An 18,699-nucleotide genomic window follows, 5' to 3' on the forward strand; every position below is an offset into this window, starting at 1 on the left:
AGCTGATACTCTTAAAGGAAATTGTTTACTTAGAAGTTCATCTCAACAGTAATTTATGTCCCCTCCAAAACCAACCTCTCTCTTTCCCGAAAGCTACACTTTGACCCTATGGGTTCTGTTATACCTTGTTGATTAATGAATTCAGTAAAAGCAGACAGATTAGTAATGTCCTTTAACTAAAACTTGCCCTGACGTTGCTTTTTGCTTTATAAAATTCTGGGGAAACTACGGAGTGCTTTTACGGCTGAAGGAGAACAGGGCAGGGAGGGGAATGTCTTTAGGGGTAATTTTGGTGAAATATCTGCGTGATCACTGAGAAAGGATGTTAGAGCCGGTAGACATGTGGTCACGGCTTGGCCAACGTTCTCACGGGGGACAAAATATGCCTTTATGTCACCTGCAGATGCACTCTCCTCCTCGTTTCTTTGCGAGAGTCATGCTCTCCCTTCTCACCTAACAATTTTGCTAGTGAATTGTAATAAGCCGCCCGTTTTTCTTGCTGCTTCCCTATGTTCCTAACCATCCAGACTAGGGCTCATTCCGCACACAGAGGATAATGCACTTTCAATGTGCTTTCGCAGCTGGATTTTCCAGTGCAGAACAGGAAAATCTAAAGTGCATTGAAAGTGCATTATCTATTGTGTGCAGACTAGGCCTAGGTTTCACCTTCTTTTTTCCTGGCCTGACCTGAACTTAAATGAGTGTTTACTTCTTAAATAATACCTGGAGGTGCGTGCTATCCATGAGACGCGTTTTTCGGCTCATCCACAGAAAGCTGGTCATATTTCCCTGTCCGTGTTAGCTTAGCTGAGGAGGGAGAAGGGATGTAATAGACGGATGGGGAGATTTTTGCGTCACGGGGGCCTGTATTCAAATTCTGGTTTCTTTTCCTAGTTTCCTTAAAGCCCTGGCATCTCCTTGAGAGATGCAGTGCACTGTGAGAGCCAGTTTGGCGTGATGGTTAAGAGCGGTGGACTGGACTGTGGAAAGCCAGGTTTGATTCCCCACTCTTCTTCCACGTACAACCAGCTGGGTGACCTTGAGCCAGTCACAGTTCTTGCAGAGCTCTCTCAGGTTCACCCACCTCACGGGATGTCTGTTGTGGGGAGAGAAAGGGAAGGGTCTTGTAAGCCCCTTTGAGACACATGAGGCCAGTTGGGTGACCTCGGGCCAGTCAGTTCCCTTGCAGTGCTCTCAGCCCTATCTACCTCATATGGTGCTGTTATGGGGAGAGGAAGGGATGGTGATTTTAAGCCACTTTGAGACTCATGAGGCCTGCTGGGTTACCTTGGACAACTCACAGTTCTTCCAGAGCTCTCTCGGCCGCACCTACCTCGCAAGGTGTCTGTTGTGGGGAGAGGAAGGGAAGGCGATTGAAAGCCGCTTGGAGACTCCTTCGGGTATAAAAAAGCGGGATATAAAAACCAACTGTCCTTCTTCCTCATCCCTGCCACGGGTACTTGTTTAAATAGACCATTAAATCGGTCGTAAGAGAACTGCTGAGTGTTAAAAAACCGCCTCCCTGTTTGGTGTTTGTTTACACAGTCCTTGGTAACAGTTAATGGCTGCAGGTCTGTTTGGGTCACCAGAGATTGAGCGCACGTGCTTGTTGGCAACCCCCCCCCCATTGCGAGCCTGCCCCAAACGTTCAAAAGACAACGCTGACTCAAGTCAAACCCACTTGTATATGTTCTCATGTTGCAACAGACTTACAGTGAGCCCCCCACCCCACGGAGGGGCTTTCAAGACAGGCATGGAGCAGAGAGAGCAGAAGAAGAACCAGAGGGGGGGGTTATCCCCGGCTTTTCATTACCCGAGCGAGACTCAAAGCAGCTCACAAACCCCTTTCCCTTCTGCTCCCCACAACAGGCCGCCTGTGAGGTGGGCGGGGCTGAGAGAGCTCTGGGAGAACTCCGAGAACAGCTCTAACAGGTCCGTGACTAGGTCACCCCGCTGGCTGCATGTGGAGAAGCGGGGAACCAAAGCCGCGTCTCCAAATGAGAGGCTGCCACTCTTAACCACGGCAACACCCTGGTTTTCTCGAAGCGCTTTGCCACTCCCTCCCTCTTCTGCCTTCCCCAGTGGCCGCCCAGTCACGGCACCATCCTTCCCCGTGACCCCTCCGTGGCACTGAACATGTCAGTTCCCTTGCAGTTCCCTCAGCCCTATCTTGGCACATTCCGGAGCTCACCCTTCCTAACGGCGCGCGGAGAGATTGACCGTGACCGGCTCTCACCAATCCTTCCTCCGAACCGGTTGCTGCCTTCTACGTTTTGGAACCTCAGCCGTTGGCTTGGCTTTTCTGCCTGCCACGACCCCTGGCCTATATTTCACAGCAAAGTGCGCAGGGTTCGGACTGTCTCTGGTTACCCATGACATTATCTTCCTAATCCCGGGCCCTTTGAAAGCCGGCAGAAGGTGCGAGGACGGAGCTGCCTCTCTGGGTACAACACCAAGACATGTTAATTCTCCTCACCCCACAGGCAGACAAAGAACAGCCTTTTGGCGTCGCCCCCCCCCCCCAAGATCAGGGTCCTGTTTCTAAACACTGTGTTCCACATCGCCGGCGTCCCAGACGGCTAACTAGGTGACGATAGTTCAAACGGGAGCTGTTTTCGGAACATCCAGTGCATCACTCGCTAACCGAGAAGCCAAGAGAAGGGCCTTGGAACTAGCATTACAAAACAAAGGTGCGGGTTCTAACACCCCACCTCGATCCAGGCGCTAGATAAACCACAGACTTCGCCCGTGCTTTCGGGGCTTTGATGCCCTCGCGTGCCACGTGCAAGCAACCTTGTGTCCGTCTCAGATTGCCCCTAAGATCAGGCACGTTTTCTGGTGCTTCGCTTTGGTTATCTCTGGCTTCCTCGGGGAGTTCACCCTTTGGACTAGAAGCACCAGAAGACGTATGGACTAGAAGCACCAGCGGTAGGAGGTGCAGATCTGGGGCTTCCAAAGCTGGACAGCATGGTGAATTGGTCAGAAAGCGCTGGCGGGGAATCGTAGGGTTTAAAGACGGTGGCAGGATGTTTCAGAACCAGGGAGAGCTCCGAAGGAAGGCAGACGTTGTTCTGAAAAGGCCTGGAGTCATCTGAGACTTTAAAAAAATGAGCCTATTTAATTTTTTTTCTTTTTTTAATTGTCCGCTCTCAAACCAGATAGAAACCATGCTACGAAATTGAAATGAATACGAGATGATAAAACGCACAATAACAACAGCAAAGGAAAGGAGTGATAGAACATGGTGGAGTGGTTAAGCAGAAAGGGTACTCAGAAGCAGTATTTCTGGCATCCATCAATTGTTTTTAGAGTGGGTGGAGCCATACAGGGCTTCTACCCAACAAGGTTTCTCATTGGCCGCTGGAGATTTGGTTGGCCGTGCCGATTTTTCAAAGCACGCCTTTGGCAGCGGCTGGTACTACAGCCTAAGAACCTTCACTGTGTGACAAGATAAGGTGCAGCAGCCATTTTGTGGCTGGCTCCGCCTCCTGGGGTAGCCATTTTGCAGTGGACAATTTGTGGCTGGCTCCGCCTCCGGGGGCAGCCATTTTGCAGCAGCCAATTAGTGGCTGCGTCCGCCATCCTGTATTAGATTTCCAAATATATATCCAGGCCAAAAACTGTTGGGGATCTGTGGGTGACCATGGTCTCGGGACAACTTCTCGACTTAACCTACCTCACAGGGGAGTCGTAGTGAGAATAAAAGCGGGGCTAATGGGAATTATGCGTTTTTAAGCTGATTTGGGTCCCCATGAGGAAAGGAAGAGCAGAGGATAAATAAATTAAAACCAGTAGCTGAGATTAAACCATCAGCTTCTCTTTTAGGAGTCACCGTGGTACACGTGGATTGACCTGCCCTGTTCTTCGGAGCAGGACTCTGGGAGCAGGTCACTCCGGAGCGGTGGAATGAGGAAAAGACTCTGTGTACCAAACTGAACATTAAAGCTCTTTGACATCTCTCCTGTCCCTTGTGTGTTACCCTGACCAGAGATATTCTGAGTTCTCCCTCAGCTTTCCCTCAAGGTCTCACCGTTAGCCTTTCCCAGGTCAAAAAACAATGAGTCACTTTTCCACGAACACGATCCCCGCGCGCCCCAGCCGATGACGGAAGCCGGTCACGATTCAAGGAGAGCTGCCGGCGTGGCGTGGCCATGGGAGTGTCCAGGGGAGGCTGGGGGAGGCTGGGAAGGCTTTTTCCTCCCCCCCCCCCAGGCGAAAGGCCTTCCCAGGCGGCAGGGAGCGCGATGCTCATGGACTCGCAGAGCCGGCGATAGTGCTCGCCGACACCTGGGAAGGCTTCCCCCCACCCAGGCCAGGCTACGGGGGGCTGCGGGCCTACCTGCCCTCTCAGCGGCCAACAGAGGAATGGCCACCGTGGGGCGAAGGTTTAGCCTCATGGGGGGTTGGACAGGTTGGTAGGCACTTTGTGCCTCCCAACTGGTCCATGCTGGAGCAAGAAGTGCAGCTGCTGATTGGCACTTTGGGGGCGGACTGACAAGCGGAGGGCCCAATCGGGAGGCCCTCCGCTTGTCAGTCCGGGAGAAGGGGCCAATGGGCAACCTTCTTCATCCCGGACAGGGCCTGCCCTCAGGGCTCTTACTGCTTTATTTTATTCGCAGGAGCGGTTAAAGATTATTATAATATACTCGGTATTATTTATATATATATATATATATATATATAACATATTATAATATGGCAGTCTTCAAGCAGCGGCTGGACAGATCCTTCTCCTGGATGCTTTATGCTGATCCTGCATTGATCAGGGGGTGGGACTAGATGGCCTTTGTGGCCCCTTCCCACTCCGGGATTCTAGAATTCTACCTACCTGTCTGTCTGTCAGCCTACTTACCTACCTCTCTCCCCCTCACTGGCAATCTTCAAACAGAAGCATTGAGCAGGGGGTGGGATTAGATGGCCTGAGTAGCCCCTTCCCACTCTAGGATTCCATGATTATTTCACAGTGCTAAAGAAGGTCAATAACACAAGGCCTTTAAATTAACGTGGAAGATATGCAGTGACCCTTTGAGCAGCACATACTGTGTTGGGAAACACAGGTACCAAAACAAGTTCGATCTACTTGGAGCTTCTTCCGAGGTCAATGGCCAGCCAGGTTTCTTATGAACGAGAGTCACGTCGTTCGAACCTGTCTCCAGCGGGGTGCGGACGATGAGTCAAAGCGATATTCTTGGCATTCCGTTCCCCCGGCTGAGTTATAAACTGCCACAAGAAATATTTTATTCCTTCCTCCCTTGTACATAAAGAAAAAATCTTTCGGGGAATCAATGAAGGAGCGGAGGCTGAAAGAGGAGCGATAACGTGGCGGATTGATCGGTGCTAAAAATTGAGACTCCCGGAGGACCAGGCTGACTCGAGCGGTTCCCGTTTCCGAGATGAATGGAAGAGCCGCGGACGTCATCGCCGTAGCGGAAGCAGACGCCGGGCTGAGTCAACCTTGCCCCGTGGCACACGGGGGTAGCCGGAAGGCGGGCATGGCGAGAAACCCCCCAGCCGTGGGCACAGTCTCCCCCACGAGTTCTGCCTCGGAGAGGATTCCCATGTTTCGATTTTAAGTATTTAGAGTTCGAGCCAGTCCCCGAACAAGCCGAACCCATCCGTCTCTGTCCACCCCTTCCCCCCAAAAGCTGTTGAATCACCGCTACCACCCCCCCACCCCCCAGTTTGAGCCTCAGAATAACCCTGCGAGGTAGGCTTGGCTGTGAAAGTGGCCTAAGGTCAGGCCAGAGAGTTCCCTGGCTGGACGAAGATTTCTAATGCTCCTTGATGCGGATGTACTTGGGCAACGGGGATGGCCCAACCGTACGTGGACATTGGAGGCATGGGGAGGGTCTGACACATTCCCCTTGGGTCCCTGCGGTGCGGTTCCAATCATAACAACATTTTGGGAGGTATTACTCTCAAAAGCTCATGCAAAAATCTTGTTAGTCTCTAAGATGTTGACTGGATTTAAACCAAGCTGCTCAGCCGGGTTACTCGCCGAAACTCCCTTTGAGGTAGGTTAGGCGCAGACCATGTGACTGGCTCAGAATCACACAAGGGGCTCATGGGAATTGTAGTCCATGGACATGCCACAGTTTGGTCCCCCTCGGTCTGGAATCTGGGAGACCCAGGTTCAAATCTCCACTCCGCTCCGGAAGCTCACCGTTAGCTGGGCACACCCTCTCAGGCTAACCTACCTCGCAGGGTGGGGGTTTGGAGGGTAAAATAGAAGAAGAGAGCTTTGTCAGCTCTGGGGGATCCCCAACCGAGGAGAACGGTGTGGTACAAATGAAGATTAAAAAAACACCCCCCAGTTATTGGGCCTTTGCGGTTTTGCGTTCCCCATCGAGAAGAGCACCGTTGAGGTAAGTGAGTGAGTTTTCTGTTCCCCGAGGGCTATTTTTAAACCGCCCCAGAGCTATTAATAGCTGGCCATTAGCAAGAGAGGCTAATCAATATCCAATTTGTCCGTCCCCCAGGGATCGCCAATCTCCGTGGCTGCCGCTTACCGGCAAATCGAACGGTGGCGGCTCATTGGGCGCGGAGCCGAGGGGGGGAGACAGATTCACCCTTTTCTAATTGCCTAATCACCCCTCTCGGTCCGAGTCACTCGAACAGGAAAAACATCCCCATTCGGGTAATTAGATCGGGCTCTCGCCAGCCGAAAGCGATTCCTGTCTCGGCGGGGCCCGTCCTGAGCCGCGGTGACGTCTTCGTAGCTAGACGGGTGGCCTTTTCTGCTTCCACCGCCACCGCGGCAGTGGCAAGATGGCGACCGGGAAGCAGATTCCGAATCTTGAGGTTCGAAACTTTCAATCTTTCCTTTTTAATAGAGCAAGAATCTGGTCCTCAAAGTGGAGAATGTTGTACCCCGCTTTTCACTGCCCAAGGGAGTCCCAAAGTGGTTTACAAATACATTCTCCCCACAACAGACACAATGTGAGGTAGGTGGGGCTGGGAGAGTTCTGAGAGAACTGAGACTGGCCCAAGGTCACCCAGCAGGCATCTCCAAGCTGGTTGCAATCACCTTCTCTTCCTCTCCCCACAACAGGTAGGTGGGGCTGTGAGGTAGGTGGGGCTGAGAGAACTCTGAGAGAACTGCTCTGAGATGCTAGCTCTAAGAGAACTGTGACTGGCACAAGGCTACCCAGCTGGCTGCATACGGAGGTGTGGGGAAGCATGCCCCGTTCTCCAGAATAGAGTCCACTGGTCTTTAACCACTCTGCCACGCTCTCTTCCTGTTTATTTTGTTTGTGGGTTTCTCTGTTTTTTGTTTGTTACAATGAAAAGGCCCTTTTTTTTGACACATCGGGAACAAATCTGGATAGATAACAGTCAGCCACTCTTACAGCATACTTACAAAAAAAACACACCACATTGAAAGAGGCACACTTCCCAATGGGAAATATTCCAAATACATAATGGGGGGGGGGGTGGACTCCCTCATTTTTCACTTTTTGGTACAGCGTGTCCTCTGCAGAATCACGGGGGTTTTAACCCCTCCGTCCCTCCTGCCCCACGCATGCCTCTGAACTGGTCACCCTTATTAAGAAACGGATTTTGTTGTGAAGCCCGAAGGAATACGCGATTTACAGTATTTAAAGCCCTCCCTGTTCCTTCTTCGACATGCCCCCTTTCTTAAATCTCTGGCCAAGGCTTTGTGCTCCCAAAGTCCACCGCCGCTGCCACATGGCTCGATAAATTTGGCTCTTTCCCCCCCAACCCTCCCGTTTTTGGCTCCCAAATTAACGCATCCTTGGAGAAAGGCATCCGGAGAGGCAAAACATGCCCTCTTCTGCCCCACAGTGGAGCACACGACAAATTGGAAGGACGCTTCAACCCAGGCCTAAATCAGCCCATTGTGGTGAAATCAGATTTATTCTTTAGCAAAAAGAGCAGGCCGGACAGATTCCCCCCCTCCCCTCTTTCCCCCCCACCCAGGAGACTCAGGGCGGCTTCCAGCGTAAAAACACACAAAGATTAAAATCGTAAAACAGAAGCATAAATACAGTACGTAGCTGGCAGTTGCTCTTAGTAACAGATAAGGAGTGCAGCTCCGATAATTTAATTAAATTATAGAGCTGTTTCCCATTCTGATTTGCCCCGGAGAGGAGGCGAGGGGGGAATGTATGGATGTATTCCAGGAGGGGGTGTCCCTTTGAGACCCCACGGAGGGAGAAAATGGGTAAAACGAACTATTTTTCCCGTTCTGTTTCAAGAAACGGTTTGCAACAGTTTGAGGTGTGCTAAAACATATGCTGAAATGTGTCAGTTGCATTCAATTGCAGGCAGTCAGATAGACTGCTCCTACCCAGGAGGCATTGCTTCTTAAGGGGGGGTGAAAGAGAAGCCCCCCCCAAAACGGAGTGCAGTTTCTCAACCTCCCCACCCCACTCACGAAATTGCACATTTCTTTCCCTAGCTAGAAATTAACGGTTTTCCCACCACTGCAGCAGACTCCCTAGAGGTTTTTTCTCCCCTTTTCTCATTTTGCAAAGGCAATAAAAGAGCAAAGGGCTGGTGTTTACTGTGGGAGGGAGGGAGGGAGGGAGAACAGCTGGAGCTGAGAGGGGCCTAGAATTGGCCAGATGCCTGACGGCTCAGGGAGGGTCAAGTGAAGCAGCAGACGCACACCAGCGAATCTGCAGTGAGAGGGGGCAGGGAAAGGAGCCCACCTTTGCAGAGGGAAAAAGCAAGGCTGGCAGCAGGGGCCCCCAGCATGGCACCCGGGTACCCACCAACACCATCCCTCTTGTCCACTGTGTGTTTTTAGGCAGCAGCCGTGGACAGACGGGTCTGATCCCCAGCAAGGCTCCTGAGTGGCCACTGCAGATTTGGTTGACTGTGGCCATCAGCACTGCAGCGCAAGAATTTTTGCCTCGTGACGGTAGCCATTTTGCGACTGGCTCCGCCTTCGGCGGCCGCCATTTTGTGGGCCAGGATTCCAAAGGCGCCCCTGGCCCAGAGGATCCAGGTGGGCGATGGCGGAAGGCGGAAGTCGGACCGCAGTCTTTGTTTCTCGCAGACCCGTGCAGCCCGGCCGGTCCTGGTCCCAGCCCAGGCACTCTGCACATGCTCAGGAGATGTCCTTGTGGAGAGGAGGGGGTTCAGGTCTGCAGCAGGAGACAAGAGCCAGAGCCCGGTCAAGACTAAACAAATTGGGGGCAGGGGACTCAGGAAGGCTCCTCCCCTGCCCCAAATTTGGCTAGCTTTCCAGTTGCTCCTGGTGGCTCATCTTGGGGGTCCGGATGATGTGAGTGGAGCAAGGAGGTGCCAGGGGGGTGTCAGAGCTATATTATCTTCCCTGTCCTGGCTTTTCGGGGGGAAATGCTTGTTTTGTTTGCAATAATCCGGAGAAGATGAAATAGATTTGGAGCCAGGCATGGCTGCTGGAGTCTATTGACACCATTGGGGGGGGGGGGGCTGAGAGAGCAGCTGCTTTGCTTGCAGTCCTCTTGGCTGAGATTTCTCTTCCCTGCACAGCCCCCAGCCGGGGAAAAGGGAGTCACTGCAAGCCGAGCCCGGTATGGGGGGGGGGGAGAAGCCCCCCACAGCGGCTCCGATCCGCCCGTGCCCGGTCCCCACCAAAGGCCGCAATCCCGCGCACGCCCAGGGGGTTACTTTTGAGTAAGCGGGCGTTGAACCGCGGCGGATCAGAGCCGTTCCCCCCCCCCCGGGCCCTCCTGGAGGGGAGGGGGTCGCTAGAAGCTCCCAGCATTTCGCCCTGCAAGCCATCCTTGCGGCACTTGAGCCAGGTCTACTCGGAAGCAAACCCCGGTTCCTTCTGCGGGGCTGGCTCCCAAGGGAAGCGCGAAGCCTTAATCCCTGGGTAGGAGGGAGCCGGCGCGACTCTCTCTCCTCTCCGCGAGGGTCGGCGTCTCCTCCGCGCAACAGCGTCCCCCTGAGCATGCACAGAGCGCTCCCCCCCCAACTAAACGCAACCCTCTAGCTATTCCTCCCCAGCGTCAGATTCTGAGGCTCCCTTGGCGCAGCCCCCCTCCCTGCCTCAGTTTCCCCATGCGTAAAAGCGGGCCACCCCCGAATCTCAGGTTTCCTAGGGCGCGCCGCCTCCCTTGGGAGGGGGAGAAAAAAACACACATACACCCCCCCCCCACGGCCTCTGCCCCTGCAGGGGGTCTTGCCCCCCGCCCTCTGCACCCGCTCAGAGGCCCCGCAACCTGCCCAAGCAGCCACCACCGGCGGCGTCCGAGCGCGCCACCGGCGCTGGAAGCGCTTGGCCGCCGCCCCTCGAGGGGGCGGCGCCCTCCGGGCTCTACTTAAGGCGGCTCGTCGCCGGCCCGGGCTCAGTCTCTGGCTTGCCGCCTCGTGGATCGCGCCTCCGCCCCACCACCTCCGTGCCCGATGCGCCTGGCGGAGATGATCAAGAAGATGGGTCCGAGCGAGGCGGAGCTGCGCATCCCGGCCAAGCACCGTTACCGCATGGTGATCCTGGGCTCGTCCAAGGTGGGCAAGACGGCCATCGTGTCGCGCTTCCTCACGGGCCGCTTCGACGACCAGTACACGCCCACCATCGAGGACTTCCACCGCAAGTTCTACAGCATCCGCGGCGAGGTCTACCAGCTGGACATCCTCGACACCTCCGGCAACCACCCCTTCCCGGCCATGCGCCGACTCTCCATCCTCACAGGTGAGCGCCAGCCGGAGGACGACAAAGCCGCGCCGCGCCGCCAACAGGTCGCCGAGGTTTCGCCCGGGGAGAAAACCGCGCTGACCTGTTGGATCGTGCGCGGCGCGTCCTGTTAGGGACCCTGTTTGAAAAGACAAAAAAAAAGCCCTCCCCACCCCCGACACACGCACGCAGAGTCCGCGTCCAGCCTGGCCGGGCTTGCTCCCGAGTAGACGGGCGTCCCCGGACCGAAGACCCGGAGCGGCTTGGCTCCGGGCTCAGAAATGCAACGTGCAAAATGTTGTAGACGCTGCGATGCTGGGGAATGCAGGGGGGGGGGAGAGTGAGCTAGAGAGAGGGGCTTGTGGAAAGGCAGACGGCGCCTGTTTCCCCCCAGCGATTCAGGGTCTGCAGCGGCTGCCTGGAAGCCCTTCCAGAGCCTGCCATTCCAGCTAGGCGGTGGAGGAGATGGGAGGGGATTTCTGGGCGAGGGACAGAAGCGCAGGGATTGTCCGCAAACAAGCAACTCGGTCATGTTTCCCGTTTGCCCAAAGGGAGCTTGTTGTGGTGGGGGGCGGCTCGATTCGAACCTGGAGCCGGCGAAGGGAGCTTTGGTCCCCCAGACTCCTGAACCCCTTCTCCTGCTTCTGGACTCAAATTGGCCACAGCGGCATGGTTTTCGAACAAAGGGTTTTGGCGATTTTGGGTTTGGCGTGCATGCACGCTTCGAGGGGCTTGCAGCTCGGGGCTCTCCGCTTTGCCGCGCTCTTAACCCGTCCTCGTCCTCTTTTCCCTTCCCCAGGAGACGTCTTTATCCTGGTCTTCAGCCTGGACAACCGGGACTCCTTCGAGGAGGTGCAGCGCCTGAAGCAGCAGATCGTGGAGACCAAGTCCTGCCTCAAGAACAAGACCAAGGAGAACGTGGAGGTGCCGCTGGTCATCTGCGGCAACAAGGGCGACCGGGACTTCTACCGCGAGGTCGAGCCCCGGGAGATCGAGCAGCTGGTGGGCCCCGATCCCAAGAAGTGCGCCTACTTCGAGATCTCGGCCAAGAAGAACAGCAGCCTGGACCAGATGTTCCAGGCCCTCTTCGCCATGGCCAAGCTGCCCAGCGAGATGAGCCCGGACCTCCACCGCAAGGTCTCCATCCAGTACTGCGAACTCCTGCAGAAAAAGGCCCTGAAGGGCAAGAAACTCCTGAAGGAGGAGGGGGGCGGGGAGGCCTACGGCATCCTGGCCCCCTTTGCCCGCCGCCCCAGCGTGCACAGCGACCTCATGTACATCCGGGAGAAGGCCGTCCGGGGCGGGCAGGCGAAAGACAAGGAGCGCTGCGTGATCAGCTAAGACCCGCTGGGCTGTCCGGACTCCTTCTGCCGAAGGCGGCATCACCCACCCCTCTGGGGCACTGTGCCTCCGACGTCCCTGCCTTTGGGGGACGAGGACCCTTCTTCACCTGTTTGGGGAGGAAGATGGCTTGCTGCGGGGGGGACACACTCCCTGGCGAGGAGAGACTTTGGACGGGTGGAGAGACATTTTTGGAAGCTGGAAACCGGTCTCGTTGACCCCCTTGGCATCGTGTACAGTCGGAAGATTTGGGTTTTGAGGGGGGTTGTTCCCCCTCGGGATGGCGGAACCAGCCCTTACGGACTCCGGACCATGGCTCTGTCTCTTTGTAATGTTTGTGTGCTCGTGGAAAGCACTCTTCGGAAGAGAGCTTGCTTGCCGTCGAAAAAATATTAGCAAAGTTCTCCACGCCTTTCTCTCCCCCCTCTCCTTGTGGGACGGCAGGCGGGAGGGGGGGGGCTGGGTTAGGCCGGTGGGCAAGCTTTCTTGTTTACATTGTCTTTGTCTGTCTGTCTGGGGGTTATTTGTTTTGTTTTGTTTCCCCTTGCAAAAACGGAACTTTAAAAAACAGGCACTTTATGCTCAGAGTATTTTGGTCCCTGGACCCGAACAAATCCCGGCCCGGCGGTTGGTTCTCCCGCGGGGCGACTGTGGTATCTTTTTTTTGTTATATTTTTTCTACAAAACAACAATAATAATAATAAAAAAACTCTTTTCAAATGACTTGCTGTCTTCCGTCTGCATTCCGGTGGGATTCTCCAGTGTGGTTTTGGGGAAAGGGGAGGGAGGCATCGAGGGGGTGAAGAAAATGGGGGGTCCATTTCACGACAAGCCATTTTTACGGGGGGGAAACCCAAAATCTCCAAAATGGCAGTATTGCTCAGTGGTTACGGTGCTGCCTTTGCCCTGGGGAGGTAAGAGACGGGAATCCTGATGACAAAATGGCTTCAAGATACTTTTCAGGAAAAAGGCCATTTTCTTAAGGAGGACCCCCCCCTCCAAAATAAAAAAGAATATTTTGGGGACAGCATTGCTTAGTGGTGGCTGGTTCTGACTGGAGGGAGGGGACAGGAAATGAAACACAAAGCCCGTGAATCTGGGTCCCATTGTCCCAGGAGGACTTGTGTACATTGGCCCGGTTCCCAACGTGGCCGTAAAACGGATTTTCCTTTGTGGATTGTGCTTGGTTGTCGAACTCATCGCCCTCGATCCTCCTGGCCGCTTGACAAAGCGCAACCTCCCCCACACACCACCACAAACACACACACACACACACACACACACTGCTAATGTTAATTTGGGAATGGCCAATATCACCCCTCTAAATATAACCACACCATCCAGGGCTATCTGCATTAAGCATTGTTGATGATTTGGCTCAGAACGTATCAAACAGCTTGTTCCAGGCCGGCTTCATGAGATACACTGCCCCTGAATGTGGAGGTTCTGTTGCAGCACATTAATAGTGCAAGTCCTACGAGAGGCTCCTTGGCCAAGATGTGACGTCAAGAGTTTCCTTCCACCTTCCTCCTCAGAGACGGGGCCTGTGAATTTTTTTAATGCCGATTAATGGCTCGAAATAAGTGGGGGGGGGGCGGGGGGCCCCTCGGGAAACCGAAAACATTCCCTTGGTAGAACATGAGTTTCTCTGTGTCCAGAACAATGTGCAGAGCTTAAATATGACATCTGTTCTGGGACCTCGGCCAAACGGGACAAAAGTAAACATGAAAGTGAATCGCATTGCATGATGTTTTGAATCAACAACAAAAACACACACACCCTGAAAATGCAAACCAAGAAAAAAAATTATGTTCCCACCAACTAGCTTGGTTCACGCTGAATTTTAATTCTGATGTTTCTGTTCCACTTCCTGCCTCAACGTCGCTCTCCCAGCTGCCGTTTTATCCTCACGGCGCCGACCCTGCAAGGGAGGCCGGGATGGAAGAGATTGCCTGGTCACTTGGTGAACGTCTGCGGCCCAGGGTTGGATTTGAACCTGGGTCTTTGAGATCCTCATCTGACTTGTTAACCGGGGCCCCATGCTGGCTGGACTTGAAAAACCTTTTGTCTAGATTGTGGCAGGAGAGAGATGCTGAGTCACAGCATAAAACTGCAAGGTCATTTCGGGAGGGGCCTGGGTTTGGGGGTGAGAGCGGGGGTCCCCAAGATTTTGCCCGCCAACCCTACCTGGCACCATCTGAGTGCTTTCAGGAAGTGGGTGGAGCCAGGGAGCTCTTGGCCCACACGGCTTCTGATAGGCTGCTGAAGATCTCACTGGCAGTGCCGACGAAACAGGATTTTATTTCGACTCTCTTCTTTCCTCGGTTGGCCTCTCTCCCCCTTTGCGCTTGGGCTTCCCTGAGGGGTGTGCATGGATCCGCCTACCATGGTGGCCATTTTGTCCCTGAGCCCCCTCTCCTGAGTCCGAATTCCAAAGGTGCCCGCAGGCTCAGAAAGGTCTCCGATCCAATACCCACCATGTCCAAGTAAAAGGGCCTGATGAGCGGCTGCCGGTCAGAGCAGCCAACAGGCAGAAGGTCTGACTCAGCACCTGCCAGCTTCTTGCCTTGATGCATTCAAAGGTGCCAGCTGTTGTGGAGCCAGAGTTTCGTGTCGGGCTAGGCTCAGAAGAGCTGGGTTAAAATTACAACACAGCTCTTTCTCCGCCGAACCTACCTACACCCCTGTGAGGTAGGCTAGACTGGGATTGCGTGACTGGCCTGAGGTTACCCAGCATGCTCCGATAGCAGAGCTCTGGATTCTGTGAGCCTTCCACATATTAGACTGAGATTTGGGGCATCAACGGACAAGGTTCAGGTTGCCAGCCTCCAGGTGGGACCTGGAAATCTCTCCAAATCGGAACTGAACTCTGGAAATCTCTCTCCCTTGAGAAAATGTGGGGTGTAATGCCATGGGTCCTGTGGCATTACACCCCACAGAGAACTCCCCCCTCACTAGACTCCACCCAAAAATCTCCAGGAATTCTCCAGGCTGCAGCTGGCAGCCCTAGCTGAACAACTGCTAGTTTTTATACCATTAACTGGGGAAATTCCATAAATTCTCGGACGGTTAACTCAGCCATGGGCTATTGTTCCTGGGGCCCCAGTGGAACCTCCATGTTCAGGGGCAGCGAACCTCAAGACACCCGCTGCTACGTAAGGCTCAGCCGGACAGGGGCATGGGCAAGACTTTCAATCTAAGTCTCCAGAATTCGCAGGGAGTCCGATGAGGCGTTTCTTGGTTGACCTCGCTGAACTCCGAAAAAGGAAGCGATACCAATCTAAGAAACAAAGTGTTACGGGCTGCCCTGTTCCAGCCACCCGGGCACAGGACCGCCCCCGCCCCACCTGTCCCTTTCTGTGTTTGCTTTTCTTAACACACGGCGTTCAGCCTGGACACACCATGTTTTGCCGGCCCAAGGCAGGCCAGGGTGTGGCAGCCGTGTGTGATGCTGCCCTCCCAGCTGGCACAGGGGCAGGCCGAGATGCCAGTTAAGGCCCAGGGTACCCGGGCACCCCCTTCCTAGTTCCACTCTCTGCTCGAACCAGTTGGTACCTCAATAACACCAGAGTCCAGTCGCACCTTTAAGGCCAACAAAGATTTATTCAAGGCGTGAGCTTTCGAGTGCTTGCACTCGAAAGCTCACGCCTTGAATAAATCTTTGTCGGTCTTAAAGGTGCTACCGGACTCTGATTTTATTGTGCTGCTTCAGACCAACATGGCTCCCCATTTGAATTTACCCCTCACAAATATAGCTATGCAGATGCTTGCAAAATCCTCCTCCAAGAGGAGGCCAAAGTTAGCTGTCCTTTTAAGAACCTGAAGTCTTTTTGGCCTAAATCATCTTGAACTAAGCTGCTTTAACAACCCAGCTGCCTGTTGTTTTTCTGATTGCCATTCCTGGAAGAAGGTTCTTGATGGGGATCCTGTAACACCTGCAGGCTTTTAAATTTGTACTTAAGGGCCTAGCATGCCTTAAGGCAGGCAGTCACACCTTGATCGTTGTCCCAGAAGCCTGAGGGATGAATTTAGGGGCAAAGTAAGGCTGTCTTTATAAAACATTTGGGGAATATGCTTTTGTTTTCTTTTGACATTCCTGTATGGATTAAAAGATGTGTTTGTGATCTCGTTTTGGTAGAAACTTTTCATGTGTTTTGGAAAAATCTTTTTGGAGTGTGTGAGAGAGACTATAGGGTGAATTTTTGGGGAAACACTTTTTGGAGTCTGTGAGAAACTTTTTGGAAAGCTCATTATGAAACTGTTTCCAACACGTGCTTCTTGGACTTGGTGTTCTGTCAGGATCTTAATGTTTCTGTATGTCCTGTAGAATAATCAATTGGCAAAATACATATTGGCAGAAAGGATCGTCTTGATTTACCTGCACACACTTCAAGCAGGGAATTGAAGTAAAAGATGGTTGTAGTAATTATTATACATCAAGCTGTTATTTGCCTGGGCTTCATTCTGGTGCCACGATTTCAGGAGCTCCAATGCAAATTGTCGTCCACGGTTTTCCAGTTCTGGTCTTCTTGAAAATTTAAGTAACAAGAATCACCAAACTCCTGGCAAAGGTTTTATTTTGTCTTTCAATTTCCAAAAATCAGGAAGAAGTTCCTGACAGAGCAGTTTCTCAGGCTTCCTCGGGAGGTGGTGGGTTCTCCATCTGGAGATTTTTAAACAGAGTCTGGAGAGCCCACTGACCAAGAGGCTGATTCTGTGAAGGCTCAAGGGGGTGGCAGGTGACAGTGGGTGAGTGATAAGGTTGTGTGTGTGTCCTGCACAGTGCAGGGGGTTGGACTAGATGACCCCGGAGATCCCTTCCGACTCTATGACTCTATGATTCAATTCAAAATGCACTTGTGGGGCTTAATACCAGGTGGGTAGCTCCTGTCAGTTGTACTGTTTTTGGCACCTGCTAAGGGTTTTTACAAAAGTGGGCGGGGCTTGTGGCCAGTCGGACTTCTGACTGGCCATGGAGATTTGATTGGCAGTTTGGATTTTTGCAAACATCACTCCCACAACAACTTCCATCACAGAACACAGAACTTCATGGTGTGTGACAGCAGGAAAAGGAAGTAAAATAATAATGATAATAATGATAATAATAATTATTATTATTATTATTAGCTGTTGGTCGGCTCCCTCCCGCGTGGCAGTCAGCTGTGTAAAACTACAGCTGGCTCTCACCACGGCGTCCCATCAGCTCTGCCAAGTCGCACCTGGTTGACCCCTTCACGCTCTTTCTCAACACGTCCTGTGTTCCGATCATCCACGACATTCCCCCGGACGAGTCCGAAAACAAAGGAACGGCATTTTTGTGTGGCTCTGGACAGGGGCCAATGTCCTGTCCTGGTTCACCTCCACGCAAGCCGTGCGAACTCCATCCGCCCCCCTCCCGGGGCGTTCCACATCCAGCCACACCCCTTGTCTGGGTGAAATTATAGTTGGCGGTGTGTGTGTAGTCAGAGAGTTCAGGCATTCCTCTGAGCCTCCTCGGGAGGAGGTTACGTCAGCTGGCCTTCCCGGCCTCCCGCTTGTGACCTTTACGTGAAGCCTGTGGAAGCACTCGAGTGGCCTCTTGCTACGGGGCCAGCAGCACTGACGTTATGGCCGGTGGAGAATAGGGACAAACTCCATTGTTCAGGGTTGTGTCTCTCCCCCCCCCCCCCCCAAATGCTTTACGTTGGCAAAGTTAGTCACCTGCTGCGGTCACGGAGTTCAACTCCTCCAGAGAGGAGTTCCTTCACAGGGCCCTCTTCCCTTTCTAAATGCCTCAAAACACCAAAAATCCCAGGTATCTTTCAGCCTCACCCACCACGAGCTCTCTCCAAGTACAGGCTAAAGGGTGTCTGGACCTGCTGAGGTGGAAGGGGGGAAAGATCTTGGGCTTCTGGGGGGAATGACAACATTAGGGTGTCCAAAAAAGCAAACTCTGTGAGAACAAGAGTTGGGTTTTATACCCCGCTTTTCACTACCAGGAGTGTCAAAGCGGCTTACAATAGCTTTCCCTTCCTTTCCCCACAACAGACACCCTGTGAGGTAGGTATGGCTGAGACCTCTGATAGAACTGTTCAGTAAGAATAACTAAAAGGACTGTGATTAGCCCAAGGTCAGCCAGCTGGCCACATGTGAAGGAGTGGGGAAACCAAATCCAGCTCTCCATTACACCAAGCTGGCTCTCAGGATAGAGTTGTTTTTATACCCTGCTTTTCCACTACCCAAAGGAGTCTCAAAGCAGCTTACAATCACCTTTCCTTCTTCTCCCCACAACAGACACCCTGCGAGGTCGGTGGGGCTGAGAGAGCTCTGAGAGAACTGCTGCTTTAGATACATTAGAGTGCTCAAAGAAGTTTATCCAGCCTTCTGGTCCATAGAATGGATGAAGTTCCTTAACGTCCTACACAGTTAACATATTGGAAAGAAGCCCACTGTCTATTTAACATTTCTGCTCCTGTATTTTATGCACGCTGCTTTATTTATTTATGCCTGACCGTTGATGATAAAGGCAGCCATGCCAAAATGCGTCTAATCAGAGGGGGCGTTAGCATGAATGTACGCTTGGATTTTAAGGTGGCTGTATTTTAAGCCTTGCGTTTTTAATTTGAATATTAATATTCCATTTTACATTTTACCCTACAGAGGCCTGAGCACATTTTCCTTATTTTGACCCTTTTTGGGGGAGCACAATGTGGATCAGTAAGGAAACAAATATTTTTTAAAGACCCTGA

General features: G+C 53.1%; 2 protein-coding genes across 6 annotated transcripts in view; both read left to right on the top strand.

Annotated features, from left to right (window-relative positions):
- PEMT (phosphatidylethanolamine N-methyltransferase) overlaps nucleotides 1–4,510 on the top strand; it is a 47,606-nt gene extending 43,096 nt beyond the window's left edge. For 2 of the 4 annotated variants that reach the window (XM_077316066.1, XM_077316065.1), the window contains one exon: nucleotides 3,826–4,495. In XM_077316066.1, coding sequence (XP_077172181.1) covers nucleotides 3,826–3,910 — 85 coding nt within the window. In that variant the 3' untranslated portion in view covers nucleotides 3,911–4,495. Of the gene's footprint in view, nucleotides 1–3,825 lie in introns of all 4 variants that reach the window. The other 2 variants (XM_077316063.1, XM_077316068.1) reach the window with 2 other exon arrangements.
- Nucleotides 4,511–10,252: 5,742 nt separating this feature from the next.
- Nucleotides 10,253–12,694, top strand: RASD1 (ras related dexamethasone induced 1). 2 transcript variants are annotated; one of them, XM_077316612.1, is made up of 2 exons: nucleotides 10,253–10,648; nucleotides 11,504–12,694. In XM_077316612.1, exons 1-2 carry the CDS (start codon nucleotides 10,363–10,365, stop codon nucleotides 12,187–12,189), a joined length of 972 nt encoding a protein of 323 aa, XP_077172727.1. In that variant the 5' UTR covers nucleotides 10,253–10,362; the 3' UTR covers nucleotides 12,190–12,694. The 2 variants fall into 2 exon arrangements, with proteins under 2 accessions (XP_077172727.1, XP_077172726.1); XM_077316611.1 differs by having other exon boundaries at nucleotides 10,267–10,648; nucleotides 11,430–12,145.
- Nucleotides 12,695–18,699: the final 6,005 nt, after the last annotated feature.

This window comes from Paroedura picta, chromosome 17 (assembly GCF_049243985.1).
Source record: "Paroedura picta isolate Pp20150507F chromosome 17, Ppicta_v3.0, whole genome shotgun sequence".
In the NCBI taxonomy this organism is placed as follows: domain Eukaryota; kingdom Metazoa; phylum Chordata; class Lepidosauria; order Squamata; family Gekkonidae; genus Paroedura; species Paroedura picta.